Source organism: Gossypium raimondii, chromosome 6 (assembly GCF_025698545.1).
Source record: "Gossypium raimondii isolate GPD5lz chromosome 6, ASM2569854v1, whole genome shotgun sequence".
In the NCBI taxonomy this organism is placed as follows: domain Eukaryota; kingdom Viridiplantae; phylum Streptophyta; class Magnoliopsida; order Malvales; family Malvaceae; genus Gossypium; species Gossypium raimondii.
This window is the reverse complement of record NC_068570.1, coordinates 1264844-1289720: the sequence shown is the minus strand read 5'-3', so window position 1 is coordinate 1289720 and position 24877 is coordinate 1264844. Positions and strand designations below refer to the sequence as shown.

General features: G+C 32.1%; 5 protein-coding genes across 5 annotated transcripts; 2 read left to right on the top strand and 3 right to left on the bottom strand.

Moving 5' to 3' along the window:
• The first annotated feature begins 623 nt into the window (after positions 1-623).
• Positions 624-4286, top strand: LOC105773208 (uncharacterized). The gene is made up of 3 exons (XM_012594919.2): positions 624-782; positions 923-1416; positions 3757-4286. Exons 2-3 carry the CDS (start codon positions 982-984, stop codon positions 3910-3912), a joined length of 591 nt encoding a protein of 196 aa, XP_012450373.1. The 5' UTR covers positions 624-782; positions 923-981; the 3' UTR covers positions 3913-4286.
• LOC105773210 (uncharacterized protein PAM68-like) lies at positions 2836-4009 on the top strand. Its single transcript, XM_012594921.2, has 2 exons — positions 2836-3532; positions 3757-4009. Exon 1 carries the CDS (start codon positions 2927-2929, stop codon positions 3473-3475), a length of 549 nt encoding a protein of 182 aa, XP_012450375.1. The 5' UTR covers positions 2836-2926; the 3' UTR covers positions 3476-3532; positions 3757-4009.
• Positions 4287-4842: 556 nt separating the features above from the next.
• LOC105773212 (uncharacterized) lies at positions 4843-5208 on the bottom strand. Its single transcript, XM_012594923.2, has one exon. It carries the CDS (start codon positions 5206-5208, stop codon positions 4843-4845), a length of 366 nt encoding a protein of 121 aa, XP_012450377.2.
• Positions 5209-10511: 5303 nt separating this feature from the next.
• On the bottom strand, positions 10512-14829 carry LOC105773586 (nucleobase-ascorbate transporter 3). The gene is made up of 15 exons (XM_012595593.2): positions 14670-14829; positions 14295-14522; positions 13667-13764; positions 13398-13574; positions 12860-12960; positions 12692-12767; positions 12550-12609; positions 12282-12466; positions 12087-12183; positions 11876-11962; positions 11710-11768; positions 11504-11595; positions 11349-11426; positions 11091-11251; positions 10512-11016 (listed from the first exon to the last, which is right to left on the bottom strand). Exons 2-15 carry the CDS (start codon positions 14458-14460, stop codon positions 10801-10803), a joined length of 1653 nt encoding a protein of 550 aa, XP_012451047.1. The 5' UTR covers positions 14461-14522; positions 14670-14829; the 3' UTR covers positions 10512-10800.
• Positions 14830-20199: 5370 nt separating this feature from the next.
• Positions 20200-23121, bottom strand: LOC105773346 (probable thylakoidal processing peptidase 2, chloroplastic). The gene is made up of 6 exons (XM_012595129.2): positions 22124-23121; positions 21967-22035; positions 21385-21453; positions 21163-21249; positions 20943-21010; positions 20200-20850 (listed from the first exon to the last, which is right to left on the bottom strand). Exons 1-6 carry the CDS (start codon positions 22808-22810, stop codon positions 20730-20732), a joined length of 1101 nt encoding a protein of 366 aa, XP_012450583.1. The 5' UTR covers positions 22811-23121; the 3' UTR covers positions 20200-20729.
• Between the last annotated feature and the right edge of the window lie 1756 nt (positions 23122-24877).

The window sequence follows — 24877 nt, the reverse complement described above, 5'->3', positions numbered from 1 at the left end:
AATAAGACTTTAATCTATTTCAATTACAAGATTGATTAATGATCTTTGGTCTAATTTTTATTTTAGTCCTTTTACTACGTTCAAATTTGAGATTTAAGTCTGTTTAGAACTTTATTAGACATACTAATACAATTAACTATTGTCTTTAAAGTGATGAGTTGAAGTCATTTAAGAGTAAATGCTCTATTATGGAGGATTCGAATAAGGTTATGAAGTTATTTAAGTTATAACTTATCAAAATGTTTATTAGGTCATCGAAATTTATGGGCTTTTAGAATGGTTTCAGTATTGGGTCATTCTGGTGGATTAAACTAAACCCATTTTTCTCTACCATGTGTGCACAGGTCGAGGCATGAAACCTTATCCCCTTGGTTAAATGAAATAATAACACTTTTAGTCCCTTACCATTATTCATAATTCAATTTAAATTCTTTAAATCCCTCCAAAAAAATCATAATTTTATTTTATCCTCTCACTACTAAATTCCATGGAATCAATTAAAGTAAATTTCATCAAATTAAAGATTTGTTCGGTCTGGTAATGGAAGTTCTAGCTTGGGCTTAAAGGGTTGAACAACAAGAGCAAATCCTTAAGGCCTAAAAGAAAGGGCTTATCTCACACCAAAGAAATATACCCATGGAAGTCAATAAGACAACTCAGCCCAACAACATGAAGAAATCATTGTTGGCTTATGTTGTCCCCATAGCCTACGCCATTGTTGTCTTCCTCCTTGCGAATCTTTGGTGACAGAGTTCAGTTTTGGAACTGAAGTGTTCAGAGGGGTAACTGTCCTAAAACTCCCTTGTTTTTTTCTTCTTCATATTGGGTTAACAATTTTGGGTTTATTTCCTTATTTCTTATAATTGTGAAAATCAACTACAAATATGATCTTAAATGTAATGTATATTTGTTTTGAATCTAGGGTTCTTACTATATTGTGGAAAAAAAGGAGGATTTTGGAGGTTATAATTAGACAAGAAGATGAATTCTGGTTCTAAACAAGGTTTGTTTTGTCTAAAATGGCCTTGGGATGTTAATAAACAGTCTAAAAGTTCCAATCTTTGTACCTTTGAAGGTCCTTGGTTATTCAAATCTATACAAAATCTTGGTTCCTTTGTTCTAAATTCATTCAATTCAGTTTCGGGTTTAAGGTTTAGTAATTTAAACCCTACCCAAATAGCTTTTGGGGTTAGTCAAAATAAACCATTGAGTCCTGATGAACAAGGGGAAGCTGAACATAGGGCTTTTGCATCGGCATTGGCTAGTAGGAAATCGGCTACGGTGATCGAGTTTTACTCGCCAAAATGTAGTTTATGTAACTCCTTGCTTAAGTTTGTCATGGAAGTGGAGAATAGGAACTCGGATTGGTTGAACATTGTCTTGGCTGATGCCGAGAACGAGAAATGGTTGCCTGAGGTAACTTTTTTATCTCCCGGTTCTTTATTATATGTTCAAGATTGAAATACGAAATGCTATTGTTTTTGCCTATGATGTATATGCTTGACGTTTTTTGATGGAGATGGACTCAGATTACGGATATTGCTATAGGTTGTAATCGGTTGGTATTTAGGGGCAGTATTAGATCGTATTTCCTATCCATAGGTCAATCTCTTTTGTTCCTGTTCTGCTTCAATATCAGAATTTCTCGTGATAGTATTGTAGCACTCCTTTTCTTTCCTAGTTTTGGTGAATGAGGTTCGTTTCCCCCCGTTTTATATGGCTTTATTTGGACCTAAAAAGACCTCTTAAGTTCGATATTCAGCCCTTTGGCCGTTGCAGTGTTTGAGGTTCTCGGGATATTCTCAGTTTTCTATTTGAAGGAAGAGTGTTTAACAACACGATTTGAGTAGCAAAGTTCGAAGAGACCTCTTTGCATAACTTTCTTGTTATTGCACTTTTTCTTTCTTAAAATCATGTACTTAGTGAACCAAATATATACAGTTTTTATAACCCCTAGCTGCTGTTTCTTGTATGAAACAAAAAAAAAGTATAGTAGTAGAATTTTTTTCTTTATTAGATAGATAATGGAAACAACAACATTGCAGAGAGTGTTTATATTTTGGATTTCCAAATTTTAACCCAATTGCATTGAGCTTCTTCCAATCCCAGCAAAGAACCCTTCTTCTTCGGGTCCCAACTCGCAGACAAAGTCCCATAAGTAATCCTAAGCATTGATTCCCCAAAAGTAATAAACGTAGTCAAGAATGGCAGCCACAATGGCACATCCCACAAGTTTCGCTCTTTCGCTAGACCAAATAGGTGCAGTAAAGCCAGACCCGTGGCCATTGGAACTCCCACAGAGGCCAAAATCCTTGCTATCATCCTCTCAAACACTAGCTGGGGAGCTTCCTCGTCCTCATTGTTGTTGTTGTTTGAGCTTTTTTTGGCAGCGTTTTCTTTCATGGTAGACTGTGGTGTGCCGGAAAACCCTTCGGCGTTGGCCTGAAGTTTCCATGTTGATGAGGGTTGGTTTTATTTCTGGGTTTTGATGATTGTAGGAAGTATTGTTGGGGATATTGAATCGCATGAAGAAAGCTTTGGAAGGTATTGTAAGTTATATTAGTGACGTGCAGAATGAAGATAATATTTTTCTTTCAAAATTATATAGTAATCTTATATCAATGTAAAATTAATATGATTTTATATATTTGAATAATTTTTTTATGGCACAATATTTTATTAGATTATAATATTTTTATTCAAATATAATTAAATTGTATTAATACAAAATTTTAAATTTAAATCCAAAATATAAATATTTATATTTTAAAATATAAATATTATCTTCATTCTTCAACAAATCTAAAATGAAAATATCTCATACTAAAATTATTGGAGAAAGCACTGCCATTCAAAGTTTTGGATAAGATAATCAAGTTATAAGAACATTGAACATTGCTTGGTGGAAAGGAACCTGACAGAAACAATGAAGAGTACACTCTCACTAGAAACCCAGCACTTTTATCTTCCAAAGCTTTCTTCATGGGATTCAATATCGCCAACAATCCTCCCTACAATCATCAAAACCCAGAAACAAAACCAACCCTTGTCAACATGGAAACTTCAAGCCAATGCCAAAGGATTTTCCAGCACACCACAGGCTACCGTGAAAGAAAACACTGCCAAAAAAAGCTCAAATAACAACAACAAGAAGAACGAGGACGAGGAAATTCCCCAGGTAGTGTTTGAGAGGATGATAGCAAGGATTTTGGTATCTGTGGGAGTTCCAATGGCCACGGGTCTGGCTTTACTGCACCTATTTGGTGTAGCGAAAGAGCAAAACTTATGGGATGCGCCGTTGTGGCTGCCATTCTTGACTACATTAATTACTTTTGGGGCATCAACGCTTGGGATTGCTTATGGGACTTTGTCTGCGAGTTGGGACCCAAAGAAGAAGGGTTCTTTGCTGGGACTGGAAGAAGCTCAACGCAATTGGGTTGAAATGTGGAAAGAAGAAAATAATGGGCAGTGGTGATTGGTGCTTTGCTCATCACACATTAGATCAACATCAAGCCGATTGCCTCTAGTAGTAGTAGGTGTCATATTTACGGCTTTTAATGTACAACCCAATCTCTTTTCTTTTTGGTGCCTAAAAGGAAACACTCTCTGCAATGTTGTTGTTTTCATTATCTATCTAATAAAGAAAAAATTCTGCTACTATACTTTATGTTTCATACAATAAACAGCAGCTAGGGGTTGTAAAAACTGTATATATAAGTTCGGGTTGATTACTTACAGATATTTGTTTTCATATAGCTTCTCCATTACGACATCAAGTATGTTCCTTGCTTTGTGCTGTTGGACAAAAACGGATTGGCACTGGCAAAGACCGGTATCCCAAGTAGTCGACTCCATGTAATCGCAGGCCTCTCTCATCTTCTCAAGATAAAGCGTCCTACATCCGATGGGTAGCTCTTGCCCGCATCAATGAAAGTATTTTTAGTCTCGTATTTACAGTGCCTTAGTCCTTTACATGAAGAGTTAGAAACCAACATGTTAACTACTGTTATCCATGATGCAATTCTGACTACTGTCTTTATGTTCATAATCAATGTATGTTACAAAATTTTCCTACGTTGTCAGCCCGACATTTGAGAAGATAAGTAGGAATGAGGACATGCTGTTATTTGTGTACTGTATGATCTGTTTCGGTATTTGCTTAACCGAATATTCCGATGAACAAGATTCCCCTTTAACCGCGACTCATGCCATGTTCGGCACTAGGGACCTGCAGGGCTTCACTCTCGTTTTGATAGAGAAATACAGTGAACTTTTTACCTGGTGTATGTGAGTTCTTGGTTTTCATGATATTTGATGTTGGGGTAAAAGTATTACGGAGGTCCTTTTACTAAGAATTAGATTACATTTTATCCTTTTTACTAAAAGAAAAGACAAATTAGTCCTTATACGTTGATCAAAAAATAAACTGATTCTTCTGTTAAAAATTAGCCAATATTCGTTAGCATGAGGTACACATAATTATCTAGTTATTTTTTTAACTATACCAGTTTTTTACAATAAAAATAAATGAAATTTTTAGTGGAAATGGCTAGTTTGCTCTTGGATTAAACCTTATTAGAGGTTGGATTTGGGTTGATTTTGCTGGGTTTAATATATGGTTAGGGGAGGGTCTTGAACAAAATAAAATAAAGATTTGGCAAACATTTTCAAATGAAAAATAAAGTTCCATAACCTACAAACCATAATCATCTCCAATTGAGCTTGAAGCTCATAATAAAACTAGCAATGCCAACAATAAAAATGTTACAAAGTTGACAAAAATCTAGCAAAAAAAGGACATAAATTACAAGACAATAACAACCCATGTTTTAAGAATCAATGTCAAGTGGTGGGGTTCTGTGGAGATTGATCTTCTTGCTGTGGTGGCTGTCGTTGAATTGGTGGTGTTAAAACGGAGGTAGCTGGCGGTGGTGGTGGTGGCGGAGGAGGGTAAACCCTACCGTCGATGCAAGAAGAACACTTTGTTTCGATCCAAGTTTCAATGTCGAAATGACCCAAACCCATGATTTTCCGGCCGGTACATAGACGGCCGATCATGCCGGCGATAATGCCTAAGATTATGATAACTAAAAGTACACCTATAAGAGGAGGAAGGGAAGGATGGGTGGTGGTTTGAGAGTTGTGATATGGCTGCTGGTCAGGTACGGTCACCGTCGGCGGCGGCGGTGGTTGCTGGGTTACCGTCATTGACATTTTAGTGGTGATCCAGAACCGGAAAATGATTGATGGTGGTGCTTGTAATGCAGAAATGGAGAAGAAAGAGAGCAATGGAACAATGTGAAGAAAAACAAAGCGAAGAAAGGGAGATTCTTTATATAATTGTGAAGAACATACAAAAACAGTTGTAACTTTATCACTTAAAAAGAAGCTTAAATATCATGACTTTCTTAAGTCCTTTTTCATGGAATTTACATTTCTTTTCCGGAGTTTATTTCTTATTCGATAATCACATTAGATCTCGATTAAATCGAGATTCAAGTTAGATCAGACCCGTAAATAAGTTTTAGAATTATTTTCTCCTTTTGAATCCAAAACACAATGCTTTCAATGAGTGGTTGAGCTGATCAGATCACTGTTTCGTTAATTTTACTAATTTGAACGGTTTAATTAAATAAATTATTAAAATTTAAAAAATTAAAAATCATTTTTAAATTATTAGCTTAATAGATTTTTTTTAGCTAGATTCAATTGATTCATACTAATACCTCGATTGTTCAGGTCCATTTAAAATAAATATGTTAAGACATTACTTAAGGGGCATCGAGCTCCTTCCCACTTAACCTAATATAGGGATTGAATTGTCGGTGAAAATACTTGAGAGACTCCATTATATAGGGATTGAATTAAATTACCACATTTACTATTAAATAGTTTAATTTAGTCTCTTTTACCATTAAAGAAAATTAATTAAAGTCATTTTGGCGAAGTCAATATTTATTGTTTTAAAAAATGTTATTTACTATTTAATAGAGTTTACATCTTTAAAGCTATTATCGTGATGAAGTTAGAAAAATTTTTAGGGGATCGAAATTAAATTATAAATTTTACGATAGTAAAATGTAATTTTACCATATTAATAACATCTATCTTTATAATTTTTAAAGGATTAAATCAAAATTTTATCATTATTGAGGAGACAAAGTGTAGTTTTACACTTACTAATTTAAAATTTTAAAATTTTAAAAATTTAAAGGGCATAAAAAAATTTTCATTTTAGAGGGGTCAGGGCCCCTGCTACCCCCTAGTTTCCCCCAGCTATTATGATTCTGAAAATGAAATATTTTGTTTGGAGTTAAACTGTAAAAAAAAAAAAATTTAATATCATTTCTTAAACAATAATCGTTAAATTTAAATTTTATTTGATCCAATCTTTATAATAAAAGGACATACCAAATGCTTTTACACTAAAGTATTTCAAAATATAGTGATTAATTTGATTTAGCCCCTATAATAAAAAAAATCTACAAGTACTTTCACTATGAATTATGCCAAATTATAGTGATTAAACCTCAAATTTAAGTATAAAAGGACTAAAATCAGAAATTGACCCATTTGAAAAGATTGATGGCCAAGATTCAAATGAAAGATTTGAGTTAATGAAACATCATAGATCAGCTCTCTACTGAGTACTACTGCCTACTGGTGACCAATGGAAAAGATGGGTAGTTTCAGTAAAAGGACAAAGGAAAGGGCAAAATGTAATCAGAAAAAGGTAGTGGGGAATCTATGGGACTATGTCTAGGGTAAGGTTTAAGAAAAAAGAAGAAATTAAAAAAAAAAAAAAAGTGGAAAAGCCTTTTTCCTTGAGAAGCCATTTTCAATTTTTAAATCATTTCAAAGTTTTGGATTATTTTAAATTTAGATTATTTTGGGTTTGGATTATTTTAATTTTGTGTTTATCAAAAAATTTAAAATTGAGTTTTTTAGGGTTTAAATTATTTCAAACTTTTATCATTAGGGTTTGGCACTCAAGTTTAGGATTGTTTTATGGAATGGGAATGTTGGGACTTAATTTTGGTGGGATCTAATTTAAATTTTCAAACATTTTAAAAGTTTAATGAATTTTTAAAAAAATTTAAGGTCTAATTAAAATTTTTACGAGACTAATGAGAATTTGCAAAAAAATTAAGAGAACTTAATTAAAATTTTTTTTAAAAATATCAAGGGGCAAGGCCCCCATGGCCATCATTACCATTTACCCTTGGTTTTGAGTTACTTGTTCAAGCATTTTTCAAGTTCAATACATGAAAAAACTTTGCTCGGCGATCTAAAATACATGAAATTCACCACTGTCTGTGCTATATACGGATTAAATTACTCAATTTATAATAGATTTTATATTTTTACCACGTTTTCAAATGTGAAGCTACCATGTATCACCATTGTTATTGGTTGTCAGTGCCACCTCAATGTATTTTAACAGTGTTAATCAGATACTTAAAAAAAATACCAAATTAGCTTACGGTTTCTAAGTTTAGATACCAGTTAAGTTCAAAAAAAATTTAGGGACCTAACAGAAAATTTAACCAAGATATACAACCTTTGCAACACATCAAGGGACAATTAAGAAGAGGCTAAATTAGCATTGGTGCAGGCTATTTTCCAACATCTGAAAAAGGGGTTTATAGTGCATGCTAATACCTGGTCAGAAACCTGTAATAAATAAAGCCAAAGATATAACTGATTAGATGCTTTGTTTCAACCAATGAAAACATGGATTTAATCAGTATTTCTTTTATATTTCTCTATGTATCTACCTAAGTAAGTTCAGTAATTAATATTCTACATTTTATAGGCCTATTAAAGGGTAGATGCTAGCCACGAGTTTTAAAACTATTCCGTACCCAATGAAAGAATCGAATCTTCGACCATTGATTAAGGTAGGAGAGAATCTTATCATCTCATCTAACACTCATGGTTAGATTTAATGAGTAGTTTTTTTCCCTTCAAAGGTCCTGAAATTTGACTTAGCCAAACACCAATTTTTTGTAAAAGAGAAAAAGAAAACTTGGGTCTAATTGTAATTTTAGTCTTTTTTTTCTATGATGAGAATTGGGATTTGATCCTTTAATTTGACATATGTTAGTTTATCTATTTGTATATCAAAATTGATACATGACAACGTGGAATTTTTGTTACTATTAGTCGATTACATGGCCGACAACACATTGGAATTTTATATGTATGCGAAACGTCAAAGCGCACCCACTAATAACATTGTAAAAATAGAGGGTCCGAACCAAATCCGACCCTCAAACTATACCACTTTTCCTAACGTTAATTTTGTCTTATTTTATCCCAAAACACAATGGTAATCAGTAATTACCTAATGTCGACAAGCACTTTTTTGGATAAAATGAGACAAAACTGATAGTTTAGGTATTGCTTTTAACCCCATAAAAACTTGGTAAAATGACCTCTTTAGTCCCTTTCAATTTTGAAATTGAGCAAATTGGTTCCCTCAAAATTGAAGCAATTTAATCCCTGTCAATTTCGAAAGTGAGCAACTATAAGGAAAATTAATCACTGTGTTAATGCCATTCATCAATTGTACTTAATTCTAATTGACATAGTGACAAATTAGCCTTCGATGTTTACATATTTTGTTATTTTGGCTTTAATTCTAAAAAATCAACAAATCCAGCGTTAAAATTTACACATTTACACAAATGTTGTTGGATAAATTTGTTAAATTAGGTCAATTTGACAGAATACGTAAACTCTGAGGGCTAAATTTTTTATTATACCAATCAAAATCATGTACGGTTGGTTGCTCACTTTTGAAATTGACGAGATCAATTTGCTTTGATTTTTTTGAGATGGACCAATTTGCTCAATTTCGAACGAGAGGGATTGGAAATGCCTTTTTACCAAAAAAAACTTTAGTTTGGGAAAAGCAGTACAGTTGGGGGGGCAATTTTGTAGTTAACCCTCCAAATTATGTCAAACAAAAATAGGGGAGGATCAAGTCACAAAATTCATCATATTAAAAGGACTAAAACCAAATTAAACCAAAAACTTCAAAACCCATTTTTCTAAAAAGGCTATTGCAGATCATAAGTGGGGGACCTGAGTTTCACAGTTATGGTAGTTTAACCTAAAAAAAAACCCCAGTAATAATGGAGTCAAAGCATATATATATATATATATATATATATATATATACAATAATAAGTGCTGAATATTTATAACTTGTTTTTACCTCATTCATAAACATTTACACCAATGACCAAACCCTACTTCATAGTAATCCCCACCTCTCGTTCTCTTTAAAAACCAATCAATTTTCAAAACCTATTTGCAGAAAAATTCTTACCAATTTTCTGTTTTTTTAGCAAAACATTGAATGGTGTCTGGTCATAGGTTTGTGAATTAAAAATCTTTTAAGAATTGCAGATACCTTTTTGTAAATAAACGACAAAACTGCCCAATTTGCATCTTCAATATCATCTGTATATATATATATGCTGTAAGCGAAAATCACATGCACATGCATGTCAATGTATTTGGAATTTTTGTTGGTTGTTATGCATCTTAAATTCATCTTCAAGGGCAAAGTTGGTGATTTTAGTATTAGGGGGTCGAGATGAAATTGTAAATTTTTTGGAGGTTTAAAAAAAAGTTGGTGTTGAAAGGACTTTAATTAAATTATTGGTTTTTGAGAGGGACTAGAAATGAAAATTTCCATTTAATCAATAGGCTTTAAGTTTTATTATTAATTTTTTGGAAGAGGTAAAGATGCAACTGTTGTATTGAACTAAGGGGCCAAATGTTTCAATTGTTTGGAAATGATTGTTGGCATAATGATAAATTTAACCGTTAATGTTTACATATTTTGTCAATTTAGTACTTTTTAAGTTAAATTTGACTATTGACTTTTAAAAATCAAATCACTTTTTAATGAAAATGTTAAAAACATTATTTGTTTAGTGATATTGGCATGACAACCAACAAGATAATCTACATGTATTTCGTGTTAACATGGCGTAATAAATAATTTTAAAATAATAGAAATATTTTAAAAAAATATGAAGTATACCTAGATTATCAAGTGGGCTACCATATTTAAAAATTTTAACATTTCAGTTAATATTTTCATTGAAAACCAATAATCGACTATTTTAAAAAGTCAATAATCGTATTTGACTCTTTTAAAAGATTGAGGACTAAATCAACTAATATAAATAAATGCAGGTCTTAATTTATCATTATACCAAAACTCTTTTAAAGAGAGTAATGACAAGATCAGGTAAAAATATGTCACCAGTCTCTATATTAGGTAAAAACATAAATTGTTAAAGAAGTCCCCATATTATGCACATTTTTTATAATTCAACAACATTAAACTTTTTTCTTTTAAATGTGTAGAAAATGTCCTACCCATATAAAAATTGTTAAAATGTATATATCACATCATCAAATGTTAAAAAAGAAGATAACTTTAATGTGACAAGAAAGTAAAACTATCAAATTATAAATTACAAAGAGACTGAATCACCAAAATTATATTGTACAGGGGCCTTTTATAAAATTTGACCAATATTATTTGCTTAAAGAGTTCAGTAGGATAAATATAGCTTTAACCAGTTCCCTGTTTCCTTTTCTCAGCCAATTTTCATCTACATTCAGTACTCTACATACCTTGAAAAACCGACACGACATTCACCGGTGCCGACCACCGGTTTACAAGAACCGATTTAACCTGAGCCTCATGCATATGGAACACAAAATATGCCCTGTATTTTGCAGCTAATATAAAAACAATTTAGTGATAATGCTTTAGAGAAACCGGGTCGGAATATATTCATTTATTCTTAACGGATAGCTGTAGAATTCCTCGGTTCGAGCATCGCCTTTGCTGTGTTGGAATGGTTTCCACCACGGGATTCCTCTATCGTCCACCTGTCTTGCTTCTAATGTGTTATCGAGCACGGTCCCAACGATGGTGGCCACGGTTGCAGGCGATGAAAAGAAGGTGTTCAATATACTGTTAAACTGCATGTGTTGGGAAAATTAGAATCGAGTGAATATTGGACCAGTGAAACAAAGAAAAAAGCGGGAAGACTTACCCATCCAGCATTTGTTCTTACGGGTCCATGACCGTCACCGGTTGTGTTCATTACAAAGTATTGAGGAATCGATAACCCGAGGAATAGAGACACACCCAAAACATAGATGTTTCTCATGGAATTACTATTTGCAAACTGTATGAATGTGATCCCACAAGCAGCTGCATCAAGAGGGAAAAAACGGGGCACGGAATTCCCAATTAAAGAAAAAATGAAATATCGAGATACAATAAGTATCATTATTATCGAGTTACTTACCGACAATACCCAATAAAATGCAATATATGGCTGCAAATATCGGCAACGGGATAGAGGCGAAGAATGCGCCGAATTTCCCTGGAAGAGTGTATGGCGACACGATAAATATAATACAAAATTTTCAATACAACTAAAGAGAGAGTACTAGAACTAACCGAATATGGAGAAGAATATCATAAAACCGGTGGAAATCTGTACCACCCTTCTGCTTCCTATATGTGTAAGTCCGAGAAGGCCAACATTTTCACTGCAATATCATTTAGATAAGACGCGGAAATAAATTTTTTTAGGTATATTGTTGTCTATTGGTAACGGCATTTTACAGTTAATAATTATATAAAGAACGGATTTTTTTCCTTACACGGATGCGGTAGTACCAACGAGTGAACCAAAAAGTCCTTCGAGTAACATACCGATGCCCTACATTTACGAGCAAGATGAGTAAGTAATCTTCACTGATGAAAAAATAATATCATGCGATTCACGATAAGTTAAGAAAAAAATGACACGATAATCTAGGAAAAGACCTGTAAGCCAATACTTCTGCTGAGTACATGTGCCGGAGGGGCTGTGGCACCCGAAAGCCGAGCTGCTGCAAAAAAGGTTGCAGTTGACTGCATTGAAAGTCGAAGAAAGTTCAATTACCGACCAGTTTCTATACTAAAGCATCAATTGGATCAAGCGAAACTGAAACATTAAACTTAGAAAATAAAATCACAAAATAGATAGTGACTATACCTCGGCAGACGAAACGAGTGCAGCACCGATCATCCCGAACACATGGCTAGCTCTGAATATAGGTGTGCCCCATTGAAATGGGTACGGGATTTTAATCCTAGAAACAATGACATTAAATAAGGTGTTATAAAGAGGGTTTTTGCAAAACCGATTAGAACGCGATTAAGCAAGCAGAACAGCACGTTATGACCATACCAAGGAGCAGAAGACATTAGGTAAGATCGATCCGTGCGGCAACTCAGTTTAGTAGCAGTCTTAACGTTGTTGTAAGCACCAGACACGGTTAGGATAGCAGCAAAAGCCCACACAATTCCAATGCAAATAAGCAAGGCAAACCTCTCGAGTATTAGATGGGCTCTCGAGTGGACACGCTTCAGGTACTGCAGCAAACAAGTACAATAGTCAAATCAACGAAAAAGAATGTCGGCGCGAAACGATGTTATTCTCGGAGTAGCTTACGTGCCTGTTGAGAAATAATCAGTAGAATAAGCATAGGCAGGCCAATTTCCACGCAGTTACCAAGCTGTATCATACATTAATTGCATTATTTATATCAGCATATTATTGGTCCCAACCAAGCATTAAAGTGTCCAAAGAAAAATTACCAATGGGAAGCCTCGTGCAAAGAGACCGAGACCAACGAGACAAACAACCGGTACCATGACTATGGGAGTAAAGAACCTAGAGAGAATCATGTTCAAGTAAAAATGAGATGCGAGCAATAAATAATATAGGTCGTATGAATTTATACTCAAAACTAAATACACCATTACCTTGTTAGCTCGCCCCATGCCCTACTGTACCCGAGGATGATATTAACGAAGGAAGCAACGATTAGTGATCCCTGAATGGTTCTTATACCGCGAACAAACCGCTACAAGCAAGCAAACAAGCACCCGAGTCAGTCATTTATACGTTACTATTAGCAGAAGCGAATCTGAGGGGGGGAAGGCAGGCAGGGGAAAATGAAAAAATTTCAATTCAGTCCTCTTATAAATAGATAAAACTATAAATTAATATATAGTGAAATTGCACTTCGACCACCCCAAATGAAAAATTTTCAATTCAGTCCTCTTATAAATAAAGAAATTATAAACTAACATATAGTAAAATTGCACTTTAGCCCCCCTAAAAATGAAAAAATTCTGTTTAGTCCCTTCAAAATGATGAAATTATAAATTAATACGTAATGAACTTATATTTTGATCTATGTAAAATTATAATTAAATTTCAGCCCCTGCTAAAAAAATTCTGGAGTCGCCTTTGACTATTAGTTCAACTTATATATATCCTACTAAAGCGTATACATACATCATGCTCAGTTCCAAAGGCCTCATCGGTATAATCGTTGATGATAGACAACAACGGCAAGGTATAAGCAAATGATACACCCATCACTGTGGGAAGTCTCGAGCCAATAAGCGTTTGAAGTAACGTATTAATGCCTGACATAAACAGCAATACTTGAATAACCCGAGCTTTATCACCCTATTCATAACACAACGCGAGGATTTTAGAGGTTAAACATGCATCAATTCCATTTTTCAAGTATCGAAATTATACAGTTTTATATAACATACATGATTACCACCCATTCGAGGCACCATAGTACTTGCAATTAACACCGTTGTACCAAGATTCACAATGAAGTGTTGGAATGCCAATAAAAGTGCTTGAGCTGTTCAACAACAACCAAGAAAAAAGTGTCACACACACACATATACATATATATATATATATATATATACATGGTAAAAGTATCATGGAGGCCTTGTACGAAGAGTCAAATTGCATTTTACCCTCTTGACTCAAAAAATGAACAAATTAGTCCCTGTACATTAGATGAAAGAACAAACTGGTCTTATTTGTTAAAATTTTTTTCATTTCTACAGTTACACGCAGTCTGTTTATTCTGTCAGGCATGCCAATTTTTAACCGTAGAAATTATTGAAACTTTTAACAAAAAGACCAGTTTACAGGGACTAATTTGTTTATTTTTCCAGTGAAAGAGTTAAAATGCAATCTGACTCCGACTTCTGCCATACATACAGAAAAAAATTATTGATTCTTAAAGGGATCTATTTGATTCTGTAATTTCACCATCAAAGGACTAACATGCAAAAGATAAAAAAAAACTGGATATACCAAATAAAGAGCAAGCAACTTTAAGCATAAAATCTTAAAACTTTTTACAGAAAGGGAACTAACGCCAAGAAGGATTGGAGTGGATGCAGTATTGAAGTTGATGAAGTTGTTCAGCTGGAGTCCAAGTAGGTCCCCTTGAAAGAGCGAAATTAGGAGGAGGAGCAGCCGGCGGAGCAACCACTTGTGGCGGCGGTGGGTGGTGGTGCTGATGATTCTCCGTTTCACCCATTTTTTTAAACTTTTCTCAATTACTTTTCTCAGCTATTTGTAATCTTCTTTTTGTTCAGATTCCTAACAAATAAAAAATAAAGGTTTGAACTTTTAAAGTGTTCTTCCAAGTAACTTTTATATTCTTTTTCAGAACTGACAATAAATCACCGACGAAAAATAATAAATAAATAAGAACATAAATACATAGATTATGAATAAAGAAATTACCTTCTGTATAGCTTCGATGAATGGAAAATATTAAAGAACAAAAGAAAGTTCATTGAGCTCAAAATTATATTTTTATTAAAATAAAATCTTTTCTTTTTGGAGACAAATTAAAATGAAATCTTTTGAAATATATAGAGAGAAGAGAGAAGAGGATGAAATGAAGAAAAAGCTAAAAAAGTGAGTTTGGATTACGTTATGTTTATGATTTGTCGTATTTCGTAAAGAATATAATACTCATTTTTTAAAAGAATTTTGTGTAAATTTTAAATTCGTCCTGAATTTCATCTGTTTTCAAATATGAGTACAAATTTAATTAGATCTTTCCACTGGCGGAGCATGAAATTTTTTCAGGCGAATTAAATTGTATATTTTTACGATAGTAAAAATCTAATTTTATTATTTTAATAGCCAACATTTTATCATTTTTAAAAGGTTAAATCAAATTTTATTATTTTTGGAGGCTAAAGTGTCATTTCACTATTACTAATTTAAAATTTTATATATTATAAATGGCCTAAATTAAAATTTTACCATTTTAGGGTTACATACTAAACTCTGCCACTGGATCTTTCTATCAACTTGGGTGCTAAATTTTGTATGGGTTAATTTAGTATTTGGTATTTGAACTTGGTTTCGATGTTCAATTTGGTATTTACAATCAAATGAATATTTGACACGTATACTCTAATAGAAAAGCACAACAAAAAAATAAAGCTAGGGTACTAAATTGAACATTGAAGCTAATCTTGAGTACTTAAATGGGATAAAGAAAAGCTCAAGTACCAAATTTAAAAAACCTACATATCGAATGGAACATTGAAACCAAACCCAGATACCAAATAGTATATTAATTCATTTCATATGTATAACACATGAATAAAATTATAAACACGTGTGTATTTACTGTATGAACAACCTAAATATGATGTGTTTAGAAAATAGCTCTTCTAAATTGTCTAGACAATAATACACTCGTGTCTTCAATTTTATCTTTATATTTTAAATACGCTCGGCATAATCTGAACTAACATTTAATGCTTAAATTGAAAAAAGATCTACTTGATATGATATTGATACTTTGAGGATTTAATTAGAATGTTTTGAGTTTTAGAGAGATCAAATTAAAATTGAGACAATAGTTTGAGGATGTATAATGAAATTAACCTTTTTTGTGGAGGGTTTAAAATTAAATAATGTGGAAACCGGGAATGGGCAAAGCGCGTGGGGACTCTGTTTTTCAGTTTTTCTTGCAGTAGATTAGATGATGTTCGAGAATCTTACGATGTTGGCTTTTGTCGAATTTAGCTTTCAATTTCGTTGAAAATAACATTTATGCCATGCGGGCATTTGAAATTTCAGTTATTATTTCCTTAAAAATAAAATTATCTTATTTATCAATTTGGTCCTTTTTTTTTAAGATCACTTTAGTTAAATTATTTTATTTTAAATGAAAAAATAATTAAACTATTAAATTTTTAATAGCATTGGCGTGATAGCATGCATAGTGTATATGTGAATTATCATACGTGTTTGCTACAATAGTGTCTAATTAACTTTTACATCTAAAATTTAAAGGTTAATAGTCAAAGTGATAAAAATAATTAGGGTGAAAATAATAAAAGAAATAAGTGATAAGGGCTAAATTTACTATTAACCCTTTTCATTTTAAGAAAATAAGATAATTTTGAATCACAAAGTTAGATGAGATGACAAGAGTCTCTCCTACCTTAATCAGCAGTTGAGGGTTCAATTCTTGCCCTGAATATAGAGTAGCTTTAAAACACGTGGTTAGCGTCTACCTCTTTAATGAACCTATCGAATACAAAGGATTAATCATTATGCTCGCTCTAGTGAATAACTTAGATCACAATAATAATAATAATAATAATAATAATAATAATAATAATTTGGAAAAATAGAAATGGGATTGTTCATTGATAGCTATGTTGTCAGCCCATGGTTTTATGTGGATTGTAGTGAAACCTTTGAATATAATCCTTTTTTAAGGTTAGACTTAATTTGATTTGTATAAAAATCTTTAAATTATGATTCTTATTTTAAATTGATATTTAAATATTAAATTATTTTAATTATATCCTTAAATTATCGAGGCTATATCAATTATATTTTTCAATATAAAATCGTTCCTTTAATTATTAAATGACATATCGATCTTATGTTATGTAATTTAAAACGAAAATTTTAAAAAAATGAGTATTTTAGAAATGGGTATTTTGAAATTCTTAATTTTGAGATTTTCAAATTTGTTTAGATGTTTTATCATTCAATTTTTTCATTTAAATTTAGCTTCCTTTGAATTTACCCAATAAATTTTCTTTTGATTGCATTGTTGACTATATATTAGATAAGTTGAAAATAAAAAGACACTTAAAAGTTAAAAAGCACTTTTATAAAACCCTAACCTACCTAATGATGGTCCACTTATTTTTAACTTTGGGTTTATTCATATAATTAAGAGAGTAATTTTAAGGTGGATTTTTAAAGGTTAAATTCTACTGTTAGTCCCTGTATTTTACAAATTTTATAGATTTAATCTATATATTTTAATTTTTTATTTTTAGTCCCTATACTTTTTAAATTTTAAAATATCAATCTTCATCAGCGATAACTGCTAAATTCATTTAGTTATGATCTGCTATTTCTAAAATCTAACGCAACAAACATATTATCATGTATATGATTTTATATATAAAATCTATGTATTAAAATGATGGACATATTCATATGTTATATATACACAGTAGAATTATATATAGCAAAATTATGGTAATGAATAAATTATAAATACTTCTATAATATTAAATTGAAAAAGCATAGTAAAAAGGTCAGAATTTTTCTAAGACTAGAATTAAGTTACATATTTTTATGAGAGTTAAAATATAATTTTACCATTTTACTAATTCATATATTTATAATTTTGTAATAGGACTAAATTAACAATTTCCATCATTGAGAGATTAAAGTACAATTTTATCATATAGTAAGTTATAATTTTATAATTTTTAAAGAGTCAAAAATACAATTTCACATTTTAAGTTGCTAACCACTCAACGCCACCTCCGGGTTGTTCATGTGCTCGGTCAAGCTAAGTTCAAAGGAACCTGACTCAAAATACGATCCTCAATTTTTGTCCCGCTCTATTTCCATCCCTTAACTATTCAATTATTAAATAAAATGATTTTGTTTTTCATTTAAGCCATTATAATGGAATTATAGAACAATCCTAGAATGGTGTTAAGAGACAAAGCACCGACTAACAGATCAGATCACCTCCCCACTTATAACAGCTTTTAACTCTTTCAATAATTGCATGCATTTTCCCTTAAACTTTTTAGCCCTATGTAATATGAACACAAACACTAAGTTTAAGATTTATGGGGTCTCATCATCAACCTTATCAACTTTCTAATTTTCAACTCATTCATTCATCATTTACGTTTGTTTATAGAATTCGCTCGAATTTGATAAAATACATCATGTGAAAATGGAGATTCGGGTTTGAATTTTAGACATGGTATATATTATCGAGGGAAGCAACCACAAAACTCAAATTCGATTCGATTTAAAAAACTCGATAAAAAATTCAAATTTTGAATTACATAGTTTGAGTTATTCGGATCAACTCGAACAAAAAAAATCAAAATTTTCGGTTTAGCTAGAATATAAATTACACAATTCGAGTTATCCGAAAATCCGAATAAGAAGAAATAAAACTACGTTGTTTTGATAAATATTTACCTTTTCTGGAGTAAAAAGGTCAAAACCATAGAGTTAAAAGGCAAAACTATGTCGTTTTGATAAATATTTACCCATTAACCTTACTTATGTAATTAAATAATCAGTCCATGTAAATATAATATTGAGTATAAATAATCGATTTGTTAATTCAAAAAATTTTGAATTGAATTCAGTTGCTAAAATAGGATTCGTCAACTCGATTAACTCAAAAAATTTTAGTTGGAAAGAGGGCTTGAGTAAAAAAAATTGGGTTAGTTAAGTTTTGTTATTAGTTTTATATATGTGTAAAGTTGTAAATTTAATCTATATTATTTAATTTTATCATTTTTAGTAAGTACGGCAACATAGGATAAGTAAGGGCCTGAACCCTAAAATTGAAAATTTATGTTTTAATCTCTTTGAAAGTTATAAATTTATATGTTAATATGATAAAATTACATTTTATGGTTGAGACTGACAACCGTTAAACCCATTAACTAGTTTTTTTTTGTAAGTAATATGCAAGCATAATAAGTTGACATGACATTACAAAGTGCAAATATGGTCGGCGCATAAGATTTAAAAAAATTAACTTAATGAATTTAACTAGAATTAAGATCTAAAATTTTAAAAATATAAATATTAAAATTTAACCTAAAATTAAAAATATATATATATAATAGTTGACTCAGTAGTTGACTTTGAAAACTGCCCTCGTGTATTTTTTTAATAATTTAGATATATCATGTTTTATAAAAATAAATTATTTATAAATATAAAAGAATAATAATGATGTGTTTTTTTTAATTGATAAAAACTATACTAAAAATGATGCATAAAATAATTTCTCTAATAGATAGGTGGGAGATGCATGCGGCTAAACTGCAATTACACGTGAAATTTCCAGTTTTCCATGCGTATAAGCATGCCCTCACGACGGTGTGTGGTCAACAAGAAAATATCATCTTATTAAAATAATAAAAAAGTATAAATATTTATTTCGACAACTAATTTTATATAAAAAAATTAATTTTCGTTTTTTTTTTACTTTTAATTTGTGTTGTTTGTTCAATTATCTTAAAATAGACGAAAATTTTAATGTTTGTTAACTTTATTGATATGACATACGTACGTATTGCAATGTGAATGCCACATCAATAACTACTTAATTTTTAAAATTAAAATTCAAAAATTTATAAAATGTATAAATATATATTAGTATGTTAATTTTAAAATTTTAATTAATTGCTGACATGGTAGACACGTGGCTATCGAGCTAATTTTTATCATTTTAGGGTGATTTGACAAATAATGCAAGTTTAAAAATTAAATGAAATACTAAAATAATTTTTTTATAAAGTTAGAGGGTAAAAAAATCATTATGCCTAATAAAAATAGAATCATCTTCAGGATGTGAAGATGAAAATTGGAAATAATTTTATTTTCCAAAAAGAAAATTACGATTTTGAATGCGCATTTATACATGTAGGTTCTTAGTTATAATTTTACTTTGGTATTAGGTTTCAACATATATGGGTCATGTTGAAATATATTTTAATTATCAATTCACCTAATGATTTAATTTTAATTGTAACTACGAATTAACGAAGATTAGACAAGTTTTTCTATTTTTTCAAGTTATTTTGAGTAGATCAAATTTTCAAAATCAGGTTAAACTTAACAAATCCAAAATGTTATTCAATAATAATAAACATAAAATTAAATCTGAATGTTTCATCTAACACTTAAACTGAAAATGCAAAGAAAAAAAAGAAGAGAACACGAACCAGAATTATACCACACTTGAATGAATTGCATTGGGAAAATGAAAGTTTCAAACAATGGAACACGCAAAAGTATGAAACAACAAGTACCAACACCAATACATATGAATATTAGAAAAAGATAATTCAGATTCAAAAGATCTCAAAAGCATGGTTGTAATAAAAATTCAACAGCCTCCTTTTTCCACTTTCAACACCTCATTTGCTTGATTCCAAATGTTAGCCCTCAAAGTTCCTCCTTCTTCCAGCCATGAAATCTGATATAATCCACCTGCTTCATGTTTACACAATCCTTGTATCTTTCTTATCAACCAACCTTGAAAGATCTCTTCAATTCAACCATTTTCGCAAGGGCAGCCCCCACTTTCTAGCATGAAATAAGCAACAAAAAAAGGCTTTTTTCAGGAAACAGAGATGAACCCGGATTTTTTCTTCTCTTGATTCTGCCGAATCTGGCCTATTCCGTGTCTGATGGGTATTTGAAGATGCTCGACATGAGCCGAGTAAGTACCGAGTCTTTTTTAAGTTATCTCAGATGTCAAGAAACTGCTACAGCATCTTTCCCAACATGTGTATAATGTATGGTATCTGAAACTTTGGATGGAGGCCAATAGCGGAATACTGATCTCCCGATTATGTTATCGATGGGAAGCGGGCCCCTGTGGAAGAAGATAATTCAAAACATGACATTATAATCCTTCCCAACGCATTGCTGAAAATGGTTATTAGTGGTAAGAAATGTTAGGATTACCAATCATGGGAATCGAAACTTTTGTTACGATTATCTCCCAACACGAAAACGTAACCTTCTGGCACAACCTGCGGAAGCCAGCCACACACAAGAGACCATAAAACACTGTTTAACCAACGGCTTAACTCAAGGACTGTGTAACAAAACCATGACAAAGAACAAGAGAAACATATGGATATGAATAATTTGCGGAATATACAATCATAAGTGAGAAACTAACCAATGGTTCCATTTCGTAACCCAAAGGCTCTAGAACAAAATCTTCATCTTGTTCAATACCATTTATCAACAGTTTCCCATCACGAGCCTATTAGAAAATCATTAACAATCATGCATTTTGCAGATAAGGGATAAAGGGCAAAAAGTGAAATAAATGAAGAGGGACAAAGAGATCTTATATGTTAAAGAGAATGAATTTCAAAGATCTTAATAAAGAGCTTACTTCGACGCAGTCCCCGGCCTTTGCAACTATCCTTTTTATAAACACATCACCTGAACTGTACCCGATTTCCTACATATTGAAGTAAACACTGTCACCAATTATAATCTATAGAATGATGCAAGGGAAATGCAAAACCAATGGGTTAAGCATATAAACCGAACTGAACCAAACCAATTTGACCAAAATTTTCAGTTTAGTTGATTAAGGAGTTCGGTTTAAGTAGATTTAGTCAGTCAATTTTCACTTTTGAAACCTAAGCTAAACCGAAAGCCAGTACCTATATCCATCCTGACCTAAACAGTCTATTGGTTCAATCAATTTTAAGATGATAATAAGCAATTATAATCTATAAGATGATGCAAGGGAAGTGCAAAAGAAAAGGTTAAGCATATAAACCAAATTGAGCCAAACCAATTTGACCACAAATTTAGTCAGTAGATTAAACCAAAAGCCGATACCTATATCCATCCTGACTCATATAGCCTATCGGTTTTAAGATAATTATAGAATTACCGGGCGAATGCTCATTACTACAAGTTCTACAAATTATAAGGCAATGAATTTTCAGATTTTGAGACGTACCTGCAAAATGGGAGGTGCCGTGAATATGACAATATCTGAAACTTCAGGTTCTCTAAAGAAATATGAAACCTGTTCATAATTAAAAAAGAAACAAAATTAAGCATACAATCTTAAATTTTAGTGTTCTATAGAAGTGATTTTGGAGAAAAGGAGATACTTTCTCAGCCAAAATGCGGTCACCAACATCCAGTGTAGGGTACATAGAAGATGAAGGAATCGATCTTGGCTCAGCTAAAAATGATCGGAAAAGTATACTAACGGTGACGGCAGTGAAAGCTGCCTTGGCATCTTCGGATCGTGAATTGAACATCTTTGTAATCCAACTGGATTTAACAAAGGATTTGGGATCTAATTCCAAGGTTAAGCTTTGATTACCATCGTCGTTTGTTCCTCCTTTATCCACCTCGGTACTCTCCGGTCCGACCGGAGGGGATTCGTTACACTGCATCCATTTGGAACCTTGAAGGAAAGGGATAATTGAAGCGACTTTGAATGGTAAGATCCCCATACTGGTAGATGAGGAACAAGAGCTGTAAGCCGTTGACTTCATTAACGAGATCAAAGCAACGACGATTGGGTTATTGTAACCGTCTTTGAGGAATTCAGCAGCTAGGGTCGAACACATGGTCGACCGCGGGCGGCGGAGGTCGGCTGCGGCGGTGGCGTGGTAGGCACGAGGAGGGGATGGGTCGACGTCGGATTTTTGTTTGGGGGAAAGGAAACGAGACCGGAGCCAGCATTCGTGGACTGACCGGGAAGGGCAAGAACCGAGACGGGAACCGGCGGTGGAGGCTAAGTTTTGGGCAACGTAGCCCGAGAAACTGACGGTGAAACGGATAGCCATATTGATGAATTGGATAAAGTAGAACAATAAATGGTACAGATTGGGTTCGGAAACTAATGGGTTTGATTTTACAAACCCTAAAAGCAAATGAAAGCCATTTTCGAGGATGGAATCAGTGAAGGAGAGACGAGAACGGGGAATCGAGGAGTTTGGTTAGGCCAAGGGATGAGAAACGGAAGCCGTTTTTTGAAATTGGGTGCGTTCCCGGGCAAGCGGCTGGAGAGTGCGGCGTTTCGGCGTCGGCGGCGGCGGCGGCGACGAAGACGAGATTTAGGATGTTTGGGAGGGAAACTTCAATAACGTCAAAAACGAGAAAGGTTAGGGGTTTATAAGAGACGGCGGGTTCTTTTTACACTTCAATAGTGGACAGAGTTTTTTGCCATATTTACGAAATTGCCCAGTTTATCATTTTTAAAAAGGGATTTTTATTTTTGTCATCGGCCGGTGGTCGGACCGACCAAGTCACGCCACCAGCTTTCGGTTCCAACGTAAAAAAAACTCGATTTAATCATTTTTAGTTAAATTTAATCTGCCTATATTAGTCTACAAGTTAATTGATTCAACCTTTTTCTTTTGGACCGGCTCAATTCAAAAATCTTGCTCAGGTTGGTATTGTTTTTATAATAATGATGACGATGATGATACATATTAGCATGTTTGATTGTTGGTATTAATCTTATATAATTTTTTTCTACACTCACAAAGCGAGTGTCGTATAATTTAATTTTCTTATTGGAGAATTTTTTTAATTACGATAAATAAATTTCTTAATTTTTCTTAATTAATGTTTATAAAATTGAGGGGATTCAATGATAGGTAGAGTTTCAACTCTAAATTCGAATTCAACTTAGATTTAATACCATCAAAAGTTTGAGAGATATTTTTAAAGTTACTTATAAATCCTCAAATCAATTAAATCGAAAGGATATTACACGCTTAAGCGTGCTTGATCTCATGACCCTTTATATTGTTGTAACAATGATGGTGTCAATCGAATTAAAACTAAGTCAACTCATAAATAAGTTATTTGTCACTAAATCGGTAATTTATTTAGAATCAAGACCAATTAGTGGAATATGTAAATCTTGAGAACTAAATTTATTTAATTTTTAGATTCAAGACCAAATTGATAAAAGTATAAATATTGGGGATTAAATTTATCATTATACTAATAAAAATAAAATAAACTGATTAATCATATTTAGTTGCTTATTGATTAAATTGATAAAGATTATTTGTTTAAATGGACCAATTTACTTAATATCGGAAAATTAATGAAAGATTAAAAAATACAAAAATAAAGGATATGGTTGCTTTATGGTTTGATTGTGTAAAATTGTAGCAAGATGGAGGGTATTTTTGTATTTTCAATCTTTCTATTCCTTAGTTTGACTTTGAAAACTAATGGGCAATTTCGGGTTTTCCTTTTCCTCTTTTTCTCGGAATAACGCTAATGAGAAAGACGTGGCGGCTTCTTGCAAGATTCCTTCCTCAAAACAAATCTCATTTCTAATAGTAAACTATTGGGTAAATTTAAAAAATTACAAATTTATTATTAAATTATTTAAATTTTTTTATTTAAGTTACTTAATTATTAAAATCATTATCATTTAGCTTTCTCGATTCACACCATTTGTACCAGTCAAAAGTTATTATTTTCATTCTCTTCTATAGTTCAGTGTTTTTTTATGACATATATTTGAATGTCACGAATCTATGAACCAAAATCCAAGCAGCTATCTTCTTCGATATTCAACACTGACTGTCAGATCAACTTAGATTCAATGTATGTTATTCAACTTATTGTCACTTGAAGCTCGCTAGCTAGTCTTAAAAAATATATACGTAATAGCTCAATGCTTGAATAATTTTTTTTTTAATAATTCAGTGACCATTTTGTAACTTTCTAAAATTGAATGGTCAAAACGTAAATTTATCAATAACTTATTTACCTTGTAGTTTACCCAAAAATAACTAAAAACATAAAAGAAAAATACAAAAGAATTAAAATTTTATATTTTAAACATTAATTAGATTAAATACATATTTAGCCCTTGGAATATGCCA

Bases quoted from the DNA above. Each gene is read 5' to 3' on its own strand.
- LOC105773346 (XM_012595129.2), bottom strand. From the start codon at position 22,810: ATGGCTATCCGTTTCACCGTCAGTTTCTCGGGCTACGTTGCCCAAAAC. The intron at 21,011-21,162 runs GTTAGTTTCTCA...TGGCTTCCGCAG, and splicing joins GTTACGAAATGGAACCATTG to GTTGTGCCAGAAGGTTACGT. The intron at 20,851-20,942 runs GTAATCCTAACA...CTTCTTCCACAG, and splicing joins AGTTTCGATTCCCATGATTG to GGGCCCGCTTCCCATCGATA.
- LOC105773210 (XM_012594921.2), top strand. From the start codon at position 2,927: ATGAAGAGTACACTCTCACTAGAAACCCAGCACTTTTATCTTCCAAAG.
- LOC105773212 (XM_012594923.2), bottom strand. From the start codon at position 5,208: ATGACGGTAACCCAGCAACCACCGCCGCCGCCGACGGTGACCGTACCT.
- LOC105773586 (XM_012595593.2), bottom strand. From the start codon at position 14,460: ATGGGTGAAACGGAGAATCATCAGCACCACCACCCACCGCCGCCACAA. The intron at 13,765-14,294 runs GTTAGTTCCCTT...GTTGTTGAACAG, and splicing joins CCACTCCAATCCTTCTTGGC to CTCAAGCACTTTTATTGGCA. The intron at 11,596-11,709 runs GTAAGGAAAAAA...ATGATATTGCAG, and splicing joins GTTGGTACTACCGCATCCGT to TGAAAATGTTGGCCTTCTCG.
- LOC105773208 (XM_012594919.2), top strand. From the start codon at position 982: ATGAATTCTGGTTCTAAACAAGGTTTGTTTTGTCTAAAATGGCCTTGG. The intron at 1,417-3,756 runs GTAACTTTTTTA...GTTTTCATATAG, and splicing joins ACGAGAAATGGTTGCCTGAG to CTTCTCCATTACGACATCAA.